The sequence below is a fragment of the Podarcis liolepis genome (genome assembly GCF_965112155.1).
Source record: "Podarcis liolepis genome assembly, chromosome: 4".
NCBI lineage: Eukaryota > Metazoa > Chordata > Lepidosauria > Squamata > Lacertidae > Podarcis > Podarcis liolepis.
Window position 1 is genome coordinate 99085754 of NC_139558.1, and position 25295 is coordinate 99111048.

The 25295-nt window shown below is 47.6% G+C and overlaps 1 protein-coding gene across 7 annotated transcripts in view; it reads left to right on the forward strand.

Annotated features, from left to right (window-relative positions):
- The window catches only part of RELT (RELT TNF receptor), an 82409-nt gene that overhangs the window by 39195 nt on the left and 17919 nt on the right, over positions 1–25295 (forward strand). For all 7 annotated transcript variants that reach the window (XM_083499800.1, XM_083499798.1, XM_083499797.1 and 4 more), the window contains 5 exons: positions 3023–3105; positions 10680–10787; positions 12430–12608; positions 17203–17288; positions 21782–22039. In XM_083499800.1, coding sequence (XP_083355926.1) covers positions 3061–3105; positions 10680–10787; positions 12430–12608; positions 17203–17288; positions 21782–22039 — 676 coding nt within the window. In that variant the 5' untranslated portion in view covers positions 3023–3060. The remainder of the gene's footprint in view (positions 1–3022; positions 3106–10679; positions 10788–12429; positions 12609–17202; positions 17289–21781; positions 22040–25295) is intronic.

Below are 25295 nucleotides of genomic sequence, written 5' to 3' on the forward strand. Positions count from 1 at the left end.
ATTTGCACCAGGAAAAAGCTGCCTTCTGTGATCCGTGGAGGAAGTGCAAATTAGGCGGGTTTGCATACGTTTGCTTAAACAGGATTTTCTGCTACTCTGTAGGGGAAGGCCGGGGACTGCAAAGCACCGAAGCCATACTAGCAAAATCAAATGCAAACCTTATCCATCCAATTTTTCCCCGGGCATTGAAGCTCATTTCTGCAGCCTTGAGGATGACAGGGAATGGTCTCCCTCGGGTGGTTGTAGACTCTCCTTCCTTGGAGGTTTTTAAGCAGAGGTTGGATGGCCATTGGTCATGGATTCTTTAGCTGAGATTCCTGCCTTGCTGGGGGTTGGACTAGATGACCACTGGGGTCACTTCCAACTCTGATTCTATGATTTCCCTCCCTCTCTCATAAAACTCAGTGGGGTCATCCAACAAGCATAAATGTTGGAAGATTCAGGACCCACCAAAGGAAAAACTGGTTCATGCAGCACAGGGTAGAATTCGGGGATTTGGTCCTCAAGATGCGATGGTGGTTCTTAAATACCTGCATTGGCTCACAGTACGTTTCCCAGGACAATTCAAAGTGTGGGTGCTGACCTTGAAAGCCCTAAACAGCCTCAAAGGCCCAGTAGACCTGAAGGAGCGTCTCCACCCCCATCGTCCAGCCCAGACACTGAGGTCCAGCACCGAGGGCTTTCTGGCAGTTCCCTCCCTGCGAGAAGTGAGGTTACAGGGAACCAGGCAGAGGGCCTTCTCGGTGGTGGCACCTGCCCTGTGGAACGCCCTCCCATCAGATGTCCTAAACGACCTTGGCCCAGTATACCTGAAGGAGCATCTCCACCCCCATCGTTCAGCCCAGACATAGGGGTCCTGCTCCAAGGCAGTTCCTTCACCACGAGAAGTGAGGTTACAGGGAACCAGGCAGAGGGCCTTCTTGGTAGTAGCACCCGCCCTGTGGAACGCCCTTCCATCAGATGTTAAAGAAATAAACAACTACAGTGGTACCTTGGGTTAAAAACTTAATTCATTCCAGAGGTCCATTCTTAACCTGAAACTGTTCTTAACCTGAGGTACCACTTTAGCTAATGGGGCCTCCTGCTGCCGCCGCACAATTTCTGTTCTAATCCTGAAGCAAAGTTCTTAACCCAAGGTACTATTTCTGGGTTAGCAGTCTGTAAACTGAAGGGTCTGTAACCTGAGGTACCACTGTATCTGACTTTTAGAAGACACCTGAAGGCAGCCCTGTTTCGGGAAATTTTTAGTAGTTGAAGTTTTATCGTGTTTTTAATATTCTGTTGGGAGCCACCCAGAGTGGCTGGGGAAACCCAGCCAGATGGACAGGGTATAGATAACAAAATAATAATAATAATTATTATTATTATTATTATTTATTTATTATAATCACCAACTTGGATGTCTTTATAAAAGGATTGGGCCCAGTGTGGGGAACTTGGGTTCTCCAGATGCTTCTGAACTACAACTCCCAGCAGCCCCTGCAAGCATGGCCAATGGCCAGGGGTGATGGGGATTGTATTTCAGCCACATTTGGGGAGAACAAGGCCCCCCACACCTGGCTTAGACAAAGGCTGCTTCCAGAGACCCCATCTATGGAGCACTCAATTTGCTTGCATGGAGATTAGATGATGTTTGCAGAGAGGTTAGATGATGTGGCAATGCAAGCATTAAGCCCGTGCTTTCCAGTGCAATTCTCCGTTACTTTCCTGATCTAAAAAATGTCTGACCTTTTTTTGGGGGGAAATGCAAGCCCTCTCCCACGAACCATTGCACAACTTGAATGTGCAACTTGACGAATCCCACTTGAAAGCAGAAGCAGTCCAGAAGCCTTGTTGAGGATTGGGCCACAATGGCCTTGCAGTACCTCCCAATATTGCAGGCAGTATTCCTTTGAATACTGGGACGCGGGTGGCACTGTGGATTAAACCACAGAGCCTAGGACTTGCCGATCAGAAGGTCGGCGGTTCGAATCCCCGCGACGGGGTGAGCTCCCGTTTCTCAGTCCCTGCTCCTGCCCACCTAGCAGTTCGAAACCACGTCAAAGTGCAAGTAGATAAACAGGTACCGCTCCGGCAGGAAGGTAAACGGCGTTTCTGTGCGCAGCTCTGGTTCGCCAGAAGCGGCATAGTCATGCTGGCCACATGACCCGGAAGCTGTATGCCGGCTCCCTCGGCCAATAAAGTGAGATGAGCACCGCAACCCCAGAGTCGGCCACGACTGGACCTAATGGTCAGGGGTCCCTTTACCCTTTACCTCTCAGGTCCTAGACCAACACTCTAACCGCTACAGTGCTCTAACCCGGTTCAGGCATCACACAAAACCTTGGTTTGTACCATGGTTACAAATGTATATTAAGCAAACCATGGTTTACGGTTGATTGTCTACTTTCTCTTTCCCCTCTGTTGCCTATTTCTATGAAGCGGGGGGGGGGGGTCTGCAGAGGTAAAGCTAATCAATGGCTGCAACAACCTTATTGTATCAAAGTTTTAAAGTTTTCCCTTTACTTTTACCTTTACTCCCTTGAATGCCAGCCGCTGGGCACCCCAAGTGTGCATTGTTGCGCCCAAGTCCGGATCGCAGGCTATCCCTTAGACATCTGGTTTACCCCTGTGAGAAACAGGATGTTGGACCCGCCGGGTTTTTTCGGTCTGATCCAGCACAACTCTTCTCTTGCAATCGGCATTTTGGCAGAGAAGCTTTCCTTCAGAACTGGAAGGCTCTGAGGCACTGAATGACTTCAAAAGCACCTGAACCCACATAAATAAACCGAAGAGGGGAAGCGTTTGTGACTCCCACCGCGGGAGGAAGCCTGTACATTTCCCGTTTCCTTCTCTTTAGTTTAAATCACAGCTGATAAGTTTCCTGTGCAATTGACTGTAATTTGCAGGGGTAAACAGAGCTGTATGGGGGATGGAAGTAAACACAGCTCATTCAAGGGAGCTGGGACCACAGTCTGTACAGAGGAGAGTATAAAAGGCTGGGCCTCTGTCAGTAAACTCTCTGTTCTCTGCCCCCCGACAGCTTCGTTTTGCGGCTGCTTTGAAACCGAACCCCTCAAGATGAAGAGGACCCTGAATTTCTGGTCAGCCCTCAGCCTCCTGATGGTAAGTGTGATTTCTTCCCCATGACTTGACTTTGTTGCCTCTCGTGCCGTGCTGGAAAAGTGGTCCCAACAGTGTTTCCACCGGCAATCTCTGCCTCCACTGCTTTGCAAATATTCCCCTTTCTTATGCACACACACAGGTAGTAAGCCTGAGGATGTGAAGGTCTATTGTAAGAGGGAGGAGGGAAGCAGTGATTCCCTGCCTGTGGATAAAATCCACATCAGCCAAGCAAGGAGCTGCTTAGCAACCTACCAGGCATCTTACTGGCTCTTTACATTGGCTCCCAGTACGTTTCCGAGCACAATTCAAAGTGTTAGTGTTGATCTTTAAAGCCCTAAACGGCCTCAAAGCCCAGTATATCTGAAGGAGCATCTCCACCTCCATCGTTCGGCCCAGACACTGAGGTCCAGTGCCGAGGGCCTTCTGGCGGTTCCCTCCCTGTGAGAAGCCAAGTTACAGGAAACCAGGCAGAGGGACTTCTCAGTGGTGGCACCCACCCTGTGGAACGTTCTCCCACCAGATGTCAAAGAGAAAAACAACTACCAAACTTTTAGAAGACATCTGAAGGCAGCCCTGTTTAGGGAAGCTTTTAATCTTTGATGCATTACTTTTATTTTAATATTTTGTTGGAAGCTGCCCAGAGTGGCTGGGGAAGCCCAGCCAGATGGACGGGGTATAATATTTTATTATTGTTGTTGTTGTTATTATTCAAGGACAGTCTGGACTAGTTGCAGTTTCCAGGTCACCTTCAAAGGTAGCCCCACACAGAGTGCATTGCAGTAGTCCAAGCGAGAGAACTAGATGGTCTTAAAGGCCCCCGCATTCTGCAGATATTCAGACGATTTTGGCCACCTCCCTTCTCCTGATGGCTGAGTTTCTCAGAGCTCTCAGAGGTCTGCCTGCGCTGGCAAGAACTGACTCACCGCCAGTTTAAGATGACAGAACAGCCCCCTGGCATAATGAGCGCCCAGGCAGCATTTTAGAACATGTGGCAATGTGGGTTGCAGTTCAGACCTGCCCATTGTGGTTTTGTTTCCTTCCCTCGGAAAACTTCCCCTTGTTGGCCGGGGTCCCGTACACGGCCTGCCTGCCCCCCCCCCCCCCCGTCTCAGTCAGGAGTCTATTTTGGGAAAGAGGGCGAGAGCAAAGCCCAGCTGGCCAATCCCAAGTGGGGTTTAAGTGCAAAGACGTTGATGGCTTCAAAGAGACTCGTCTGTTGGGTCTTCCTGGGTTCCCTCAAGGTTGCCATCTGGACCTGTCGTGCCCAAACTGTCTGCCAAAGAACATTTACGGGTCAGGAAGGAACTGCTGGTGCTACAATAAATCTTCCAAATATTAATCATGAGAAGCGCCTGGAAGGACAAAGTGTTTGTCTACAGAGGGGTCTCCAACTCAGTGCCTTTCTTGACCTCGACTCTTTCCTTAGGACAGGCAATGGTCCCCTTCTCTGTCTTGGGTATGAGTGGTGGAGCATTTAATCACCCCTGAAGCAGAGATGCAGCTGGAGTTTGTGCTGTGCCAGAGGAGGGTGGCTAATGCCTCTCTGTATGAGTCACTGCTCTGTATATTGGAAGAAGCAAAGATCAACAGTGTCGAAGCAATGATTCTTCAACATCAACTTCGCTGGACTGGTCATGTTGTTGGGGATGCCTGATTATTGTCTTCCAAAGCAACTACGCTATTCCGAACTTAAAAATGGAAAGCGTAATGCTGGTGGTCAACAAAAGAGGTTTAAAGACTCTCAAAAAATGCAGTATAAACACCGACAACTGGGAAACACTGGCCTGCGAGCGCTCCAGTTGGAGAACAGCTTTTACCAAAGGTATCATCCTATCCTCCTATCTGGAAAGGAGGCTAGCACAGAGCAATGACTCATACTTCTTCTTCATTGGCGATTCCTTGTGGCCGAGTAAGATTGTCTTCCATGAACACGGTTTTAGCAGTGAGTCCATAAGTGACTGTGGAGGCCAATTCTGGATCCACACGTCCTTCCACAGTGGGGACATAGGTTTCTGGGCGGGAGTTGATCATGGTGGAGGTTTGCCAAGCGTGCCTTCCTCTTAGCACGTTTCTCCCTTTCGTCCTGAGCCCGAGCGTCTTCAAAGCTGGAGTCGTAGAGTTAAAGGGTCCCCAAGGGTCATCTAGTCCAACCCCATGCAAGGCAACCCCCGATTGCCAATTTCTCCTCCTCCAAATACTTCAGACATTGCGTCCACGAAACCTGGAAAAGTCAGCTGAATGGGCGTCTGTTTTTTGTGCCACTGCTGCATTTCTGGGTCTTGTTTTGGTTTCGTGGCGTTGTGTTTTTTTCACTGAGTCAGAGGGATGAAAAGTTTACTTTCATGATCTGCGAAGCCGCAATTTGTGGAGATCATTGATGCTGCTCCATTCCCAAATTCATGCTTGCTATGGTCCTTGGCCGTGGGCCAAGAAAATCCCTTGTGGTTCCCAGAAACTATTATTTGGAGCCTTACTGCCCCCAACAGTGATGGTAGCAGCCATTGATAGCCTTAGTAGTAATTCATCTACTTATATACTTCTTACTTTGCCTCCTGTTCTGGAGGGTAAGACTCGAACCCATGGCTTTGAGTGTTACAAGAAAGGAGATTCCAACTAAACTTCAGGAAAAACTTCCTGAGAGTAAGAGCTGTTCAACAGTGGAAATAGTCTCCTTTGGGCAGTGATGGACCCTTCTTCATTGGAGGAGTGTAAAACCAAGTTTAGAAATGTACCCGACATAATTAAAAATGCACAATAAAACGATTCCGCCCATACATTGAAAGCCTCAGTCATTAAATTGCGCAGTGGAGACGAGTCATTACAAGAGGATAAGAATTAAAAACAGCAGTGAAAACAGCTAGCTTAGGAAGTTCAGGTCATAAGATCAGGGGACCGCTTGCCTTAAACAGATGCATCTTTAAGAGCCGGCGGAATGCCAATTCAGATGGGGCATCTCATATTCCAGCAGAGACAGCATTATCCTCCCTGAATCGGTCTAATCCCTGGGAACAAATTCCATAGTTTCACTGTACTCCGTGTGGAGAGATCCTTTCTCGAGCGAGCAGTTCATACAAAGTCTCCCTAAGCTCATTCTCTATTTCCCGGCATGCTGTGGTTTTTCTGATGCCCTTTCGCTGCGGTTTGCTTTATGGGCTGGTTTTGTTTTTAATTATGTTGTAATTTTATGTTTTTATTGCAACCGAAGGTTCTGGCATCGGTTATCTGGCTCCGTAGCATCTGCTCCCAATTCTTCCTTTTTGTAAGCTTCCCTGCCTTGAACTTTCCCCGTGCCTCTCGTCAAATGAAAGATGGGGGCAGTTGCCCTCGGGTACCATGCGAGTGGCGCTGTGGGTTAAACCACAGAGCCTAGGACTTGCCGATCAGAAGGTCGGCGGTTTGAATCCCCGCGACGGGGTGAGCTCCCTGCTCCTGCCAACCTAGCAGTTCGAAAGCACAAAGTGCAAGTAGATAAATAGGTACCACTCCAGCGGGGAGGTGAATGGCGTTTCCGTGCGCTGTTCTGGTTCGCCAGAAGCGGTTTAGTCATGCTGGCCACATGACCCGGAAGCTGTCTCTGGACAAACGCCAGCTCCCTCGGCCAATAAAGTGAGATGAGCGCCGCAACCCCAGAGTCATCCACGACTGGACCTAATGGTCAGGGGTCCCTTTACCTTTACCATCCGGGACACAGTCCTGTTTACAGTGTGGACAAAAACCTACCAGTCTGGATGTGTATGGAATTAGGGACTTGGGAGAGCAGGCATCTAGCAGTGGCGTAGCGTGGGTTGTCAGCACCCGGGGCAAGGCAAGTAATTTGCGCCCCCTAACCCGTGGATTTGTGCCCCCTAACCCGTGGATTTGCGCCCCCTAACCCTAATCCCCAGATGTTGCGCCCAGTGCGGCCAGCCCCCCCTGCACCCCCCACACTACGCCACTGGCATCTAGTCCATCATTTCAGGAAGCAAAATCCAGCTTTGCAAGGGAAAGAAAAATCCCAGTCATTTTGCATCACCTCCAGGAACTTTCTGCAGCAGATATTTATAAAAACACATGATCACAGCAGCTGTCGACTTCTGACGACTTCACTGCATGCAAGACAGACTCTGGAGCTTCTCATTCTTTGAGGAGGTCATGGTGTGCCTTTTAGGAGTTGTTCAACTGTAAAACGGGCTCCCTCGGGAGGCAGTGAATTCTCTCTCTCAATACCATCAGAATGGCTTCCATTTCAAGATATATTTTGTGTGTGTGTATTATTTTTATTAAATTTTCTGTTTTACACTTTAGAACTTTCATTTAAACAACCTCAAAATGTCAATGACTTCCCTCCAGGGCCAGATGAACTGCATCCAAGAGTATTAAAAGAACTGGCAGATGTGATCTCAGAACCACTGGCAGTCATCTTTGAGAATTCCTGGAGAACAGGCGAAGTCCCGGCAGACTGGAGGAGGGCAAATGTTGTCCCTATTTTCAAAAAGGGGGAAAGAGAGGACTCAAATAATTACCGCCCAGTCAGTCTGACATCAATACCAGGGAAGATTCTGGAGCAGATCATTAAGCAAACAGTCTGTGAGCACCTAGAAAGGAATGCTGTGATCACCAATAGTCAGCATGGATTTCTGAAAAATAAGTCATGTCAGACTAACCTGATCTCGTTTTTTGACAGAATTACAAGCCTGGTAGGTGAAGGGAACACAGTGGATGTAGCCTACCTTGATTTCAGCAAGGCATTTGACAAGGTGCCCCATGATATTCTTGTAAAGAAGCTGGTAAAATGCAGTCTTGACTATGCTACCACTCAGTGGATTTGTAACTGGCTGACTGACCGAACCCAAAGGGTGCTCATCAATGGTTCCTCTTCATCCTGGAGAAGTGACTAGTGGGGTGCCACAGGGTTCTGTCTTGGGCCCGGTCTTATTCAACATCTTTATCAACGACTTGGATGATGGACTCAAGGGCATCCTGATCAAATTTGCAGATGACACCAAACTGGGAGGGGTGGCTAACACCCCAGAGGACAGGATCACACTTCAAAACGACCTTGACAGATTAGAGAACTGGGCCAAAACAAACAAGATGAACTTTAACAGGGAGAAATGTAAAGTATTGCACTTGGGCAAAAAAAAAAAAATACAAGATGGGTGACACCTGGCTTGAGAGCAGTACATATGAAAAGGATCTAGGAGTCTTGGTTGACCACAAACTTGACATGAGCCAACAGTGTGACGCGGCAGCTAAAAAAGCCAATGCAATTCTGGGCTGCATCAATAGGAGTATAGCATCTAGATCAAGGGAAGTAATAGTGCCACTGTATTCTGCTCTGGTCAGACCTCACCTGGAGTACTGTGTCCAGTTCTGGGCACCACAATTCAAGAAGGACACTGACAAACTGGAACGTGTCCAGAGGAGGGCAAGCAAAATGGTCAAAGGCCTGGAAACGATGCCTTATGAGGAGCGGCTAAGGGAGCTGGGCATGTTTAGCCTGGAGAAGAGGAGGTTAAGGGGTGATATGATAGCCATGCTCAAATATATAAAAGGATGTCACATAGAGGAGGGAGAAAGGTTGTTTTCTGCTGCTCCAGAGAAGCGGACACGGAGCAATGGATCCAAACTACAAGAAAGAAGATTCCACCTAAACCTTAGGAAGAACTTCCTGACAGTAAGAGCTGTTTGACAGTGGAATATGCTGCCAAGGAGTGTGGTGGAGTCTCCTACTTTGGAGGTCTTTAAGCAGAGGCTTGACAACCATATGTCAGGAGTGCTCTGATCTGATTCTATGGTTCTATGATATGGTTACCAGATTTTTAGGGTTACCAGTCATCCCTGGTTCCCGGGGACAGTCCCCAGATTTGCAAATCTGTCCCTGGGAATCGTGGCAGCGGCAGCCTCAGCAGCCCAGAGCCAGCCTGGTAGCACAGTTGGCTCTGGCTGGCTTCAGGAGCTGCCCGCTGCCGTGGCGCCCACCATTTTTCCTGCGCCACGGCAGCAAGCAGCTCCTGAAGCCAGCCAAAGCCAACTGCGCTACCAGGCTGGCCCCTCCTGGGCAACGGCCGCCCAGCCACGAATCCCAAGCCTCCCCTGATCTGTCAAAACAAAGGGGGAAGGGGGAAGGAGATCGGGGAAGGCTCAGGCGCGCCATTGCCCAGTTGAAAAAAACAACTCTGCGCATTTATCTTTCACAGGGTGCGAAAGAAGGGCTTTGCGCCTTTATACAATATGCACATGTGCTTGGGCCCAGGGTCTTCTGCCTCAGCATCCCCACTACTGACTCCCTGTTGCTACTCAGCTTTAAAAAAAAGTGTCCCCGGATTCATTGAAAAAAAATCTGGTAACCATATGTTAAGTCTGCAAGCTGCACATATTCCATCAGCTTAAGTTGCCGTTCTTCTCTGGTTGGGACCTCACTCATTTTTCATTTTGTGGCTAACAAAACACAGTCAGCAGTAGTAGCATAGGGAGGCAGTCAATTCTCCTTCATTGTAGATTTTTAAACAGAGATTGGATGGCTACCTGTCAGGGTAGGGCAGGGGTCTGCAACCTTTAAGACAAAAAGAGCCACTTGGACCCGTTTCCAAAGAAAAAAAAACTGGGAGCCGCAAAACTCGTCATTATAAAAATAACTTTTTTGTCACTTTTTTATTATTTCTTCGTTTGACCCCTCAGAATTACTCCTCCTCATAGAAATAAATGTTAAATTAACAAGTTACCTTTTGTGTGTGTGTGTGTTCTTCACTCCCCTTCAAAACAGTGACCAGTGTACATGCCCCTTACAATGTAGCAAGCGGGCGGGCAGCAAGGTGACGTCGGGACGGTGCATGACTAACGCACGCACTGCCCCCATGCGACGTCACAGCCAGTACAGCGCCCGCCACAGTGGGGAGTGTCGGGGCGCACAATGCGCCTCCTCCCCTCGCTAGTATTCGCTCCGGAGCCACAGCAAAGGTGTAAAAGAGCCACATGCGGCTCCGGAGCCGCAGGTTGCAGACCCCTGGGGTAGGGAGTCGGAGTCCTTTCCAATGCTACAATTCTATGATTCCATTAAGTTGAAAATGTGTGTGTGTGTGTGTGTGTGTGTGTGTGTGTATATATATATATATATATATTAATAATAATAATTTATTATTTATACCCCGCCCATCTGGCTGGGCCTCCCCAGCCACTCTGGGCAGCTTCCATAAAAACCAAAAATACAGTAAAATATCACACGTTAAAAACTTCCCTGAACAGGGCTGCCTTAAGATGTCTTCTGAATGTCAGGTAGTTGTTTATCGCTTTGACATCTGCTGGAAGGGCGTTCCACAGGGCGGGCGCCACTACCGAGAAGGCCCTCTGCCTGGTTCCCTGTAGCTTTGCTTCTCGCAATGAGGGAACTGCCAGAAGGCCCTCAGAGCTAGACCTCGGTGTCCGGGCAGAACGATGGGGGTGGAGACGCTCCTTCAGGTATACTGGACCGAGGCCGTTTAGGGCTTTAAAGGTCAGCACCAACACTTTGAATTGTGCTTGGAAACGTACATATATCGTATATATCTGAACAGCGACGTCAGAGTGCCAAATTCTCTCCCTTTTGCTTTTCTCAGGCCTTCTTCTGCCATCAGGCAGAAGCATGCGGCAGTCAAGAGTACTGGAGTTCCAAAGGCTACTGTGTCCCTTGCGAAGGGTGTCCTCCGGGAGAGGAGCCAGACAGGGTAAGCAAGCCTACCTGAGATGTTTCCGAATGCCTGGCCTCTGCAGCCCAGCTGCATCGGTGCTAAATGGATGCTTTCATTTTCATCCATCCATTTAAAATCAAAGTTTCTAGTCCCTATGGACCTGAATCTACTCTTGGAGATACTTGGTGCTGCTCTTGCGGGATGGGGGAACCTCGTGGCAAAGCCTACTGGCGTTTCCAAAATGAAAGGGGTTGCTGAATTATATTTCCCCTAAATTATGCAGTTATTTGCGTCATTTCTGCAGGCAGCACAGTTCAGCTCCGAATCAGCAACCACATTTATTAATGGTAAGAGAAGGCTTCCATTCACAAAATATGCCGCTGCCTCAACATGCATTCACATTAATAATAATAATAATAATAATAATAATAATAATAATAATAATAATAAAAGCAGTGTCAGGTTCATAGAGGGGGAAATGGCTTGATTTAGAAAATGTTCCTCTTTTGTTTTTGGATGCAGAATGAGAAACTGTAGTATTCTAGCATTCTTGTCTGTTTATGCTTTCACCTAACCATGGGCAATTAGATGTGTCTGACAAAGCTACAGCCTGAAGGTTTTACACTCGCACTTTTTAGTTTTCTTTTTTATGTTGCAGCATGCATTTTGTTCTCAGAACGGGAGCTCCTCAAAGCTGAAAAGGCGAAGCATGCTGGGCCACATTTTTGTGGCTGTTCTTTTTAAGCGTTCGCTTCCAAATTGCCGTCGCGTTAGCACTGTTTTCTCCTAACTCCAGGCAGCTGTGTTCTGTAAACAAGACAGCCATTGAGCAATGTGCCTTTCTATAAACAGGGCCTACTATATTAACTGCTGCTTATTTTTCTTCCCGATGGTTGCAGTCCCTTTTAAGCAGGGTGGATTTGATTTAAATCAAATTGATTTAAATCACTAGTCAGTAAGACTGGATTTAATTTTTTAAATTTTTTTTACAGAAAGACTCATTCTTGCTGATATAATCTTAATATTTACAACCAGAAGAAGGTTTCGTTTTTGGAATAATAAACTTATGTTTCCCTCCCCTTATGGTTTTGATCTATGGGCTACTATTAAAATGAGGCTGCATTTTAAATTGTATTTTAACCTGTATTTTAAACTGTCCCCCCCCCCATGTTTTTACTGTGATTTTATTGGTGTTGGCTCTGGCCGGGGAGGGCGGGGTATAAATAAAATTTATTTTTATTATTATTATTATTATTATTATTATTATTATTATTATTATTTTATTATATCAGAATGGATCAGAAACCAGCCAAGCTATCTAGCCCCCTCCCCAAATCTAGTATGTATCTCACCTTACTTTTCAGCCAGACCAAATTTGTAAAGGGAGCACAACTTAATAATAATAATAATAATAATAATAATAATAATAATAATAATTATTATTATTATTATTATTATTATTATATTTGCAACGTTCAAGCCCAGAATCCAGCCTTTTAATAGGGAACCCTCTCACCTGCCTCACAAGTGTTGGGATTTCCGTGAAGATTCCGCCACATCCCAGCAGCGGACGTCAGTCCAACAGCTGGAAGGGAAGTGAGGCATAAGGAACTGCACCCCCTGCCTGGTTGAGCTTGTGGCATCTTAACTCTGCTTTTTGTTTGATTTCCCACCCTAGACATGTGGCTATGGGAAAGGACTGGGGATGGTTTGCAAGGCTTGCTCTGCAGGAACCTTCTCTCCTAGCTACGGGCTGGAATTCTGTTTACTGCACACCCACTGCGAAGCCAAGAGGAGGGTTCATGCCAGCCCTGGAACAGCCGCGGCGGACACCTTGTGCGGGGACTGCATGCCCGGGTAATGCCGCTTATTGCTTTTACTGTCTGTTCTCTTGCAGGGCAGACACACCTGCGCCAAACCCTCCCGCGCTGCGGGCAGCGTTGCAGCTCTCTGGCAAACACGGAGCCTTGTACGAGAATCAATTGGCAACATACCGGCATGTCGGAATATAAAGTTTTGCACAAATGTGAAATTGTGGCAGGATTTGGATTTGAACTTACTGCATTTTTCGCTCCATAAGACGCACTTTTTTCTTCCTGAAAAGTAAGGGGAAATGTCTGCGCGTCTTACGGAGCGAATGTGTGGTCCCTGGAGCCGAATTGCCCAGGGGCGAAAAGCAGATCATGGTTTGTTTGTTTTTTGAAAGAGGGAAAGGGGTGTTGAAAGGAAGCCGCTGATCGGCAAGCGATCGGGAGGGAGATAAGGGAGGCTAGCGATAAAGGAGGCTGCCTGGGAGCGGGGAGGTAAAGACAGCGAACTTGCAAGGAGAGGAGACAGGTAGACTAAAGCAATGAGGAGAGAAATTAGAAGAAAAGGAGGAGCAGAAAACTGCTCCAGCTAAGGAAAAGACACTAAGGCAAACAAGAGGGAAGGGAGTGTTGAAAGGAAGCAGCTGATCGGGGGGATCGGGAGAGAGATAAGGGACGCTAGAGATAAAGGAGGCTGCCTGGGAGGGGGGAAGTAAAAGCCGATGGATCCTCAGGATTTTTACATTGGGTCACCCCAAACACACACGTATCCTGCAAGGATTGCTAAGGATTCGGGGCAAGAGGAGGGGAGAGCATTGCAGGGCAATTGCCCTCCCCCATGCGTTGAGCATGCCTGCGTTTTTCCATGTGGCTCTGTGTTGTGGAGGAAAGCTGGCAACCGGGCGTTGAAGCAATCTTCCCTGAAAATTATGACCGTCATTCGCCTTGTCGAGAAACCACAAGAGGCCGTGACGACCACACAGCTTGTTTAAGCGTTTTGTTAAACTGTGAAACCTGCTCTCGTGCGAGGCAGGGGTGGCTGCCAGCCTAGATGGCGTTAAAAAGAGGATTAGACAAACTCACAGAGGAGACTGCTCTCGATGGCTACCAGCCAGGAAGCCGATGCTGTTTGCCTTCACAGCTGGAGGCACAGCAATGCTTGAATTGCTGGAAGCCACAGGAAAGGACAGTTGCTCTGGCGCTCAGGACCTGCTTCCACAGGTCTCTGTTTGCCCACCGTTAGAACAGGATTGCGGGGCTAGATGGGCTATTGGCCGGATCCAGCAATCTCTTCTTACGTTTTTAGCAACAGCTGATTGACGCAGCCCCTTGATCTGTTTTTATTTTGCCCTTGATGGTCCTGCTAAACCTGTTTGCAACCCTCGTACAGTCTTACCTCTTGTTACATTCGGTTCAAGTTAGGTTCTTTCAGGATAGGTCCCGCAGCGACCCGGAAGTAACGGAATGGGTTACTTCCGGGTTTCGTCGCTCACGCATGCGCAGATGCTCAAAATGACATCATGCGCAGAAGCGGCGAATCGCGGCATGCGCAGACGTGGGTTGCGTTCTGCTCATGTTGCAAACGGGGCTCTGGAACGGATCCTGTTCGCAACCAGAGGTACCACCGTACTTCTATCATGACTTAACTCTTGCCTGTGTTTTCTGCGCAAACGGCCACATTCATTCATATTCATATTCATTCTGTGCAAATGTCCACTGTCATTTCCGAGCACAATTCAGCAAGCAGAGGGCCTTCTCGGTGGTGGCACCTGCCCTATGGAACACCCTCCCGTCAGATGTCAAGGAAATAAACAACTATCTGACTTTTAGAAGACATCTGAAGGCAGCCCTGTTTAGGGAAGTTTTTAATGTTTGATGTTTTGTGTTTTTAATATTCTGTTGGAAGCCACCTAGAGTGGCTGGGGAAACCCAGCTAGATGGGCAGGGTATTTTTTATTTTTATTTTTATTTTTATTATTATTATTATTATTATTATTATTATTATTATTATTATTATTATTATTATTATTATTTTGTGCAGTGCCTGAGTAGTAGTAGCAATAATAATAATAATAATAATAATAATAATAATAATAATAATAATAATAAATTTTATTTATACCCTGCCCTCCCCAGCCAAGACCGGGCTCAGGGCAGCTAAATATATAAATATAAAAACAATTGATTGAAATACAGCTTAAAAAACAAGATTAAAATACAACATTAAAACAGCCTCATTTCAGTGGAAACTCCATATGCTCCATATGGAGTACATATGCTCCAAAAGCTATGAGGATCTTAAACTTCCTAATTCACCCAGGAGCCAACCGTTCCCAGCTTGTCTCATGTTCTTATATTCTTAAACCTGTAATAGGTTCCCAAAGAGCCCAGGTCGAAGAATCAGCGATCCAGATTGTACAGCAGGCCGGGCTGGTGGGTAGAGGGCCCTCCGATACCCCAGGGCTTAGTGGCCTGCTATTCAGTCCAGCCTCAATGCGCAACATTCCTGGGGGAGGTCAGCTGATGCCGATAAGGATCTCAGGAATGCAGGCAGAGAGGGGTGTGAGTGCAAAAGGAGGTCTCAATGCCATTGATACCACAGCAATGCTGAAGTTCAAATAGGCAGGGACTCATCAGTCCCTGGGATGGCTTGGGGCATTTCAAGCAAGAATCAGAGAGGGAATAATATTTTTAGAAGGGTTGCAAACTGGGCTTCTGCCCCCTCCCCCCACTGTATAGCCCCATTTTAAGAGCAATTATTCTTACTGGTTTTGGAAGAGGGACTCCATCCCCTCTTGGATAGTACTTGATGTGTTCAGTGTCAGAGAAAGGTAGCAAGCACAGGTGTGCATAATTTTGTGGCTCTGGTGTGCCTGGGCTGGAAGTCGGGACGGGACAGAAATCCGCTTCACTTTTAAAAGGCATACAGTGGTACCTCAGGTTAAGAACTTAATTCGTTCCGGAGGTCCGTTCTTAACCTGAAACTGTTCTTAACCTGAGGTACCACTTTAGCTAATGGGGCCTCCCGCTGCTGCCACGCGATTTCTGTTCTCATCCTGAGGTAAAGTTCTTAACCCGAGGTACTATTTCTGGGTTAGCGGAGTCTGTAACCTGTAACCTGTAACCTGAAGGGTCTGTAACCCGAGGTACCACTGTACTTGCTAAATTCACATCTCTTCAGACTTTGCCTGCATCGAAACACCGCCGTCCCTTGAAATTTGCACTTTCTCCTAATTTTCCAGTACGTTTTTCCAGCCAAGTAATGTGAATGAAAATGCGTGTTCTAGGGTGCAGTGTGCGTGGACTGCGTCTCTTAGTGAAAATGGCGTCCAAAAAAACCACAGAGAGAGAGAGAATGAGAAGTGCTTGCAAAAATGTGTATTCTGGGCCAATTTTGCAATAATGAGAACAGGATCAGGGGGAGAAAGCAAGCTGAATGAGTAGAACGGAGAAAAGGAGAGACCAATATTGAGGTGTTCCCATCCCTAGCCGGAAATGCTATCAGGGTTGGGGATACCTGAAAGTTTATGATCGCCCACGAAGGGAGTCCTTGTGGAGAGGCAGCAAAGCAACAGTTCCGAAATGCCGCAGTCTGCAAAACTTGACAACCGCGTACCAGGAAGAGCCGGAATCCCAACATCTTGACGGGAAACCAGTGAGGAGGAAGTGATGGGGCAGGAATCAGTGATTCATCGCCAGCTCTCGGCTGAACTCAGCCTGCTTTGCTTAAGGCTAGAGGGAGGAGGGAGAAACTAGATGACCCCTTAGTCACGTTTTTTGCTCACTCCGGGCTGCTGATTAATCCAAATTCCCCACGTCGATTTTGGAGAGTGTGGAAAAGGAGATTCCCACCACCCTTGCCTTTTCCCTTATCCTCTAGCATTTTCGGTGGGATTTTTCCCTCTGTCCCCCATTTTGCACCTCTTTTAGCCACACGGGAGTCCTGCGAAGACTTTGCACCTCTTTTAGCAGTTATCGGATGGGACTTATGGGACACTTTTGTGTTGCTGTGACTTATAAGTGCAGCAGCAGAAGACTAAGTGAGGATAATGGCAACCAGGGCTGAATTTAGGTTTGATGAGGCCCTAAGCTACTGAAGGTAAAGGGCCCTTTATATGTCCAGCTGTCCTTTGTCAACAACAAATTGTTGCTGGTTTATGTTAAACATATGTTGTATAGTTTATTATTATTATTATTATTTATTTATTTATTTATACCCTGCCCATCTGGCTGGGTTTCCCCAGCCACTCTGGATGGCTTCCAACAGAATATTAAAATACAATAACCTATTAAACATTAAAAGCTTCCCTAAACAGGCCTGCCTTATGGACCTAATAGGTATCTAAAGCCATTTGCACATAAGAAATGAGCAAACCAGTGATATTTGAGGGAGCAGGCTAGCAGGCGGGGCCTATTACTTACATCTCAGGAGCCTACACAACACAAAACACTGTTGCTGTATGTAGGTTTTATTTTATTTGTTTTTTATCTTATATTTTGGAAATGTACATCCAGCTGTGAAATTTCAAAGTCTGGAGGGGACCTGTTGGGGATATTTGTCCTGGTGGGATACGCCAGTGTCTCTGGGACATCTCTGAGATACCAGCCTTTAACCTGATCATCTCTCTTCTTCCCACCCACAGATATTATAGCCCTGAAGGTGAGACAGACCCAAACGCCACCTGCTTGCCTTGTTTGTCTTCCCCCAAAGGCCTCCCAGGATGCTCAGGTGAGAGCAAAAGATGGCGGAGGTGCAAAAAGGGAAGGTTTTATTTCCAATCAAGCTGGAGAGGGAAGGAGCTGGCTGGGCGTGGTCTGCAGGCTAGGTTGTCTTGCCGAAGTGAAGCAGCTCAGGGCCTGGGTGGGAGATCACCTGGGTTACCTTCAGTTCTTTGATGGACGACTTGGAACCAAGTGACATAAAAGATGCTCTCCTCAGCAACTGTGCTCCTCAGGTGTGGCACTGCTGAGAGTACCAGGTTCCCCAGAGGTGCGCTTAGCTTGTCCTAGAAAAGAGGCTTTTAGTGTTGCAGCTCCAGCCCTCTGGAATCATTTGCCAGCTGGAATAAGACAAGCGCCTCACATTGTGATATTTAGCTACCTCCGGAAGATGTTTTCGTTTAAAAAGTGTGAGCCAGTTGTTGGATGGGGGATTGCAAGTTGAGATTCCTGCATTGCAGGGGGTTGGAAATAATAATAATAATAATAATAATAATAATAATAATAATAATAATAATTTTATACCCCACCATCTGGCTGGGCTTCCCCAGCCACTCTGGGCGGCTTCCAATAGATTATTAAAATAATACAGTAATGCATCAAACATTAAAAGCTTCCCTAAACAGGGCTGCCTTCAGATGTCTTCTAAAAGTCTGGTAGTTGTTTTTCTCTTTGACATCTAGATGACCCTTGGGGTATTTTCCAACTTGACGATTCTATGATTTTATGCAGTGGGATAAAATTGTAGAAATAGTTCCGCCGCTTTTCATTCATTGAATTTGTTATCTTTTGCATTTTATCTTGTATACCACGGTGGCAGCTCTGCTTACAAAATCTCCAATGCAATAAATGAAATTTAAAGGGCAAAGTAAAGGTAAAGGGACCCCTGACCATTAGGTCCAGTCATGACCGACTCTGGGGTTGTGCGCTCATCTCGCTCTATAGGCCAAGGGAGCCGGCCTTTGTCCGCAAACAGCTTCCGGGTCATGTGGCCAGCATGACTAAGCCGCTTCTGACGAACCAGAGCATTGAAACGCCGTTTACCTTCCTGCCGGAGTGGTACCTATTTATCTCCTTGCACTTTGAGGTGCTTTCGAACTGCTAGGTTGGCAGGAGCAGGGACCGAGCAACGGGAGCTCACCCCGTTGCGGGGATTTGAACCGCCGACCTTCTGATTGGCAAGTCCTAGGCTCTGTGGTTTAACCCACAGCGCCACCCGCGTCCCCTAAAGGGCAGAGTACAAGTGTACTAATAAATATTACAGCTGTTGAAGGAGCCTCAGAGTCTGGAACTTCATAGGGAGAGGCAAGAAATGCGAGTTGACTACTGTGCTCCTTTCTTATTCTCTTCCTGGGAAAGTTGTGTTGCGTTGAAATGTGGGGCGTGATGTCATTGCCCCAAATGCTCCCTTCCCCATGTGAGTGGCAGTGGGGGAATATTCCAGGCAGTTATACCATGTCATGACTTGCTTTAAAGTGACATGTTAATGTTACCGGGGCAAGTACATTTATTTAAAAATAAAAACCCAAGAGTTGCTAAATTTCTGGTTTTTGTCTATTTCTCTCTGATTATTATTTTTCTATATTATCATTTCCTGCCCTTCACCCTCAGATCCCAGGGTGGGGTACCACAGTTCAAAGTACATCATCGAAAACCGCTTAAAGCAAATTAGAATCACGAAAACAGGGCGGGTCCTAAAAACAGACAACGGCGTGTATATAACACAGCGCTGAGTGGAACTTGAAGGATTAATTACAACCTGATATTCTCTCTTGTGTCACATGAAGAAAAGTTGATTATAGTGAATCATGCTAATTCTCTTTGGCTTCTTGTCAGGTGTGCCCTTTGGTACACCTCAGTGTGTCTCAGTGCATGTGCAAACCTTGGGATTTCCTGGGTGGGTCTGAGAGATTTTTTGAAACCTGTATCTCTTTCAAATCGGAACCAGTGAAGGCGGTGAAGGTCCTGTGTGAGTGCCTGGAGGCGGTTGGAGGATGGATGGCGGTTAACAGATTGAGGTTGAATCCTGACAAGAGAGAAGTACTGTTTTTGGGGGGACAGGAGGCGGGCAGGTGTGGAGGACTCCCTGATCCTGAATGGGGTAACTGTGCCCCTGAAGGACCAGGTGCGCAGCCTGGGAGTCATTTTGGACTCACAGCTGTCCATGGAGGTGCCATAAGCTCCATCTGGTATGCAGGATGAGACCCTCCCTGCCTGCGGACTGCCTCGCCAGAGTGGTGCATGCTCTGGTTATCTCCCACTTGGACTACTGCAATGCACTCTATGTGGGGCTACCTTTCAAGGTGACCCGGAAACTACAACTAATCCATAATGCAGTAGCTAGACTGGTGACTGGGAGTGACCGTCGAGACGATATAATACCGGTCTTGAAAGACCTACACTGGCTCCCAGTACGTTTCCGAGCACAATTCAAAGTGTTGGTGCTCACCTTGAAAGCCCTAAACGGCCTCGGCCCAGTATACCTGAAGGAGCGTCTCCACCTCCATTGTTCAGCCCGGACACTGAGGTCCAGTGCCGAGGGCCTTCTGGCGGTTCCCTCGCTGTGAGAAGCCAAGTTACAGGGAACCAGGCAGAGGGCCTTCTTGGTGGTGGCGCCTGCCCTGTGGAACGCCCTCCCACCAGATGTCAAAGAGAAAAATAACTACCAAACTTTTAGAAGACATCTGAAGGCAGCGCTGTTTAGGGAAGCTTTGAATGTTTAATAGGTTATTGTATTTTAGTGTTTTGTTGGAAGCCGCCCAGAGTGGCTGGGGAAACCCAGCCAGATGGGTGGGGTATAAATAATAAATTATTATTATTATTATTATTATTATTATTATTATTATTATTATTACTATTACTATTATTACTATTATTATGACTACTACTACTAAGGGACGCGGGGGGCGCTGTGGGTAAAACCTCAGTGCCTAGGACTTGCCGATCACATGGTCGGCGGTTCGAATCCCCGCAGCGGGGTGCGCTCCCGTCGTTCAGTCCCAGCGCCTGCCAACCTAGCAGTTCGAAAGCACCCCTGGGTGCAAGTAGATAAATAGGGACCGCTTACCAGCGGGAAGGTAAACGGCGTTCCGTGTGCTGCGCTGGCTCGCCAGATGCAGCTTGTCACGCTGGCCATGTGACCCAGAAGTGTATGCGGACAGCGCTGGCTCCCGGCCTATAGAGTGAGATGAGCGCACAACCCTAGAGTCTGGCAAGACTGGCCCGTACGGGCAGGGGTACCTTTGCCTTTATTACTATTACTACTACTACTACTACTCTGAACAAGGTGGTGTAGAAAGGCAGGAAATTCCAAGCCCTGCGATTCCCGCTTCCATCTCTGTGTAGTCTGGCTGTCAAATACCAGAACAGGTCCGAGGGGTGCATTGCGGTTCCTTACAACACGAGGTGTGAAAGCATCACAGCTAGTCAGACATAGGTTGCAACAGGAATTTCTGCAGGGCAGATTGTGGCAAAAATTGTTGATACCCAAATGTTGAAAAACTCGTGGTTGATTCATCCGTCGGGCATGCCTGTGTGGCAAAGGCAGGTTGTAAAATTCTGCCACAAGCATGCATTCTAATGAACACCCAGAAATGATCTCCAGGTGAAATGTGGATTTTGTTTTAAGTAGGAACAACCAGGATGTGATGTCAAAGAGTGTTTTAATTTGATTGCACACCCTGCGCCGTTAACACCACTGCTTTACTTCCAGGTGGCGAAAAGGCATTTGACACAATGGAATGGGCTTGGTTGTTTTTATGTTGCCAACCGCTCTGTGACCTTCAGATGAAGGGCAGCATATAAGTTTGATAAATAATAAAATAAAGTAAATAATAATAAAGCCTTTGAGCGTCTCTGCTTAAAGAGAGGGGACCCATGAAGGTCAGCTGTGCTTTCAAAGCCTACTGTAAGTGAGCATCAAGGAAAAGGGAGGATCTGGGAATTGCTGGTTTCTTTCCCCATAAAATTAAATGAAAGCTTTTAGAACACATATCCAACATACAACATAAAAATACAATTCTGAAGAATCTCCTGGACTTCCCTCCTCCCCTTTGTGGGTCCTGTGGTTCTTGAATCTTTTGTGATTATCCAGACCTTTTACTTCTCCATTATATCCAAAATTCACCATTGAACTACAAGTGTTATTCCAACCCTATGAACGATGTTAACCATTTTCAATGGTTTGTAAGATGAATTATGAATTTCCCCCATTCCTTATTAAAACTTTGGTCTTCCTGATTTCTAATTCTTCCGGTTATTTTGGTCATTTCAGCATAATCCATCAACTTAATCTGCCAGTCTTCTCTGGGAATTGTTGTAGGGAGCCGGAATGGTAAAGTCCAAATGCCTCGTTTCCATTGGGACTGGGATGGCAGAAGGCAGGGAGCCCATCAGTTGTTGGAGCTGGAGCCAAGGACAGGGAGGGGGTCACCCCACGACTGGTGGTACCTTCTGGTTGATCTCGTGATGCCACCAACTTCTCCCAATTCCTTACCCTCTCAGGATCCAGGAAGTGGCTGACCCGCCTGACACGCAACGCCGAAGCTCTGCAGAGGCGGGACAACAAGATGGCTGCCAACGGAACCCGAGAGGGGAAGCCGGAGGAGAGCGCCACCCAGTACGCCGTCTTGGCCATTGTCCCGGTCTTCTGCGTGATGGGCCTGCTAGGGATCCTCTTCTGCAACCTGTTGATGAAGAAAGGCTATCACTGCACCGCCCACAAGGACACGGACGAGGAGGGGGCCAAATCCGAGAGGAACGGTAAGCCAGGGCAGGGCCAGGTCGGGATGTGAGCTCTTCCAGATTATGATCTCCATTGGCGCTCCCTGTATTTCAAATCATCGCATTTTGCAAGTGGTGCGGAGTGCACTTTTCAAAGAGCTATTAAGGCAATAGAGTAATTTTTGTTTGTTTGTTTGTTTGTTTGTTTGTTTGTTTGTTTATTATTTGTACCCCGCCCATCTGGCCAGGTTTCCCCAGCCACTCTGGGCGGCTCCCAACACAATATAAAAAACACAATAAAACATCAAACATTAAAAACTTCCCTAAACAGGGCTGCCTTCAGATATTTTCTAAAAGTCAGATAGTTGTTTATTTCCTTGACATCTGATGGTAGGGCGTTCCACAGGGCCAGTGCCACCACCAAGAAGGCCCTCTGCCTGGTTATTATTCAAGGTATAATAATTCCCTTTAATTCTGCTTCCAAACTGTTATTCAGTCCAGTTACAATCCAATCTTAATAATACTCCCTTATACAACAGCTGCAGTGTTCTAACTTCAATTTGTGTTGACACATTTAAGAACTTACGATCTGCAAGTGAAGTTCTCCTTCCTGTTTCTTCTTCCTGTGTGTGGTGTTTATTTTAACCATATTGTTCCTTTTGGTCCTTGCCAAATATAATGTCTATCTTCCCCATCATGCCTTGAGGCATTGCTATCATATTACCTCGTAGTCATCCAGGAAGCATTGCAGAACAACAAATAATGCCAAATTATGTGTGGATGTTCCAGTATAATCCCACCACCAATGCAGTTATTAACGCACGCAGGTGGCGCTGTGGTCTAAACCCCTGAGCCTCTTGCTGATCGGAAGGTTGGTGGTTCGATTCCCCGCAATGGGGTGAGCTCCCATTGCTCTGTGCCAGCTCCTGACAACCCAGCAGTTCAAAAGCACACCAATACAAGTAGATAAATAGGTACCACTGCGGCAGGAAGGTCAATGGCGTTTCCATGCGCTCTGCTTTCTGTCACGGTGTCCTGTTGCACCAGAAGCTGTTTAGTCTTGCTGGTCACATGACCCAGAAAGCTGTCTGTGGACAAACACCAGCTCCCTCGGCCTGAAAGCAGGATGAGCGCCACAACCGCATAGTCGCCTTTGACTGGACTTAACTTTCCAGGGGTCCTTTAAAAAGGTAAAGATACCCCTTACTGCTAGGTCCAGTCGCGGACAACTCTGGGGTTGCGCGCTCATCTCACTCTATAGGCCGAGGGAGCCGGCATTTGTCCGCAGACAGCTTCCAGGTCATGTGGACAGCATGACTAACCACTTCTGGCAAACCAGAGCAGCGCACGGAAACGCCGTTTCCCTTCCCGCTGGAGCGGTACCTATTTATCTACTTGCACTTTGATGTGCTTTCGAACTGCTAGGTGGGCAGGAGCAGGGACCGAACAATGGGAGCTCACCCTGTCGCGGGGATTCGAACTGCCGACCTTCCAATCGGCAACCCCTGGGCTCAGTGCTTTAGACCACAGCGCCACCCGCGTCCCCCAGGGGTCCTTTACCTTTACCTATTATTGCATCAGTGAACTGTTGCAGATTAGACCCACAACAGAGCACAACTTCCTGTGTAGTAAAACAAGAAAGTGGAGCGCAGGTCAACTCTTTCGCTGAGACCTCGGAGGGTCATTGCTGGAGCAGATTGTACACTTTTGGCTAGATGAGCTGGCTTGATGCAAGAGGCTGCATCCGTTTCCTTCTGGTGTAGCAAGAAGGACAGGCTGCATGCTCATCTTGGGTGCAGATCCTGCACCCTTCTTCCTAGGTAAAGGTAAAGGGGCCCCTGACCATTAGGTCCAGTCGTAGCCGACTCTGGGGTTGCGGCGCTCATCTTGCTTTATTGGCCGAGGGAGCTGGCATACAGCTTCCGGGTCATGTGGCCAGCATGACTAAACCGCTTCTGGCGAACCAGAGCAGCGCATGGAAACACCGTTTCCCTTCCTGCCAGAGTGGTACCTATTTATCTACTTGCACTTTGTGCTTTCAAACTGCTAGGTTTGCAGGAGCAGGGACCGAGCGATGGGAGCTCACCCCGTCGTGGGGATTCGAACCGCTGACCTTCTGATCAGCAAGTCCTAGGCTCTGTGGTTTAACCCACAGCGCCACCCGCGTCCCCCACCCTTCTTCCTAGACAATGCTTAAAAGCAGCTCCGCCCTGGGCTGCGAAGTCTGCCAGCAGCAGAGCTTTTGTGGTGCATCATCTATCCAAGGCACGTGCCTGTTCTGAAGGCGGTGGTTGTATCGGGGAGTGTCCATTTGCTTCTTTAAAGCTGTCATCTGTACAAACAGTCATAATCTCCTTTCTGCTCTTTGTTGTGTGTTGGTCGGTCCTGCTGTGCTTGTTCCACTCTGCCTATGGGCAGGGTAGAAAAGACTCAGCCGAAGAAAGGCTGCCAAGATAGGGCCGGATTTAGGTTTGATGAGGCCCTAAGCTACTGAAGTTAATGGGGCCCTTTACATGTCCAGTTGTCCTTTGTCAACAACAAATGGTCGCTGGTTTTTTGTGTGTTGAATATATGCTCAATGGCAATTTATGGACCTAACACGTATCTCAAGCCATTTGCACATGTTGCCGTGCAGCCAGTCCATGCAGAATGGAGGCACCCTATACAGTGGTACATCGGTTTACAAACTTAATCCGTTCCTGAAATCCGTTCTTAAACCAAATCCGTTTTTTCCCTAACTAGGCCTCCCGCCACCAGTGCCCTTCCACTGTTCGGCTTCCGTTTGTTGTTGTTTAGTCGTTTAGTCGTGTCCGACTCTTTGTGACCCCCTGGACCAGAGCACGCCAAGCACTCCTGTCTTCCACTGCCTCCCGCAGTTTGGTCAAACTCATGCTGGTAGCTTCAAGAACACTGTCCAACCATCTCGTCCTCTGTCGTCCCCTTCTCCTTGTGCCCTCCATCTTTCCCAACATCAGGGTCTTTTCCAGGGAGTCTTCTCTTCTCATGAGGTGGCCAAAGTATTGGAGCCTCAGCATCAGGATCTGTCCTTCCAGTGAGCACTCAGGGCTGATTTCCTTCAGAATGGAGAGGTTTGATCTTCTTGCAGTCCATGGGACTCTCCAGAGTCTCCTCCAGCACCAGAATTCAAAAGCATCAATTCTTCGGCGATCAGAATTCTTTATGGTCCAGCTCTCACTTCCATACATCACTACTGGGAAAACCAGAGCTTTAACTATACGGACCTTTGTCGGCAAGGTGATGTCTCTGCTTTTTAGGATGCTGTCTAGGTTTGTCA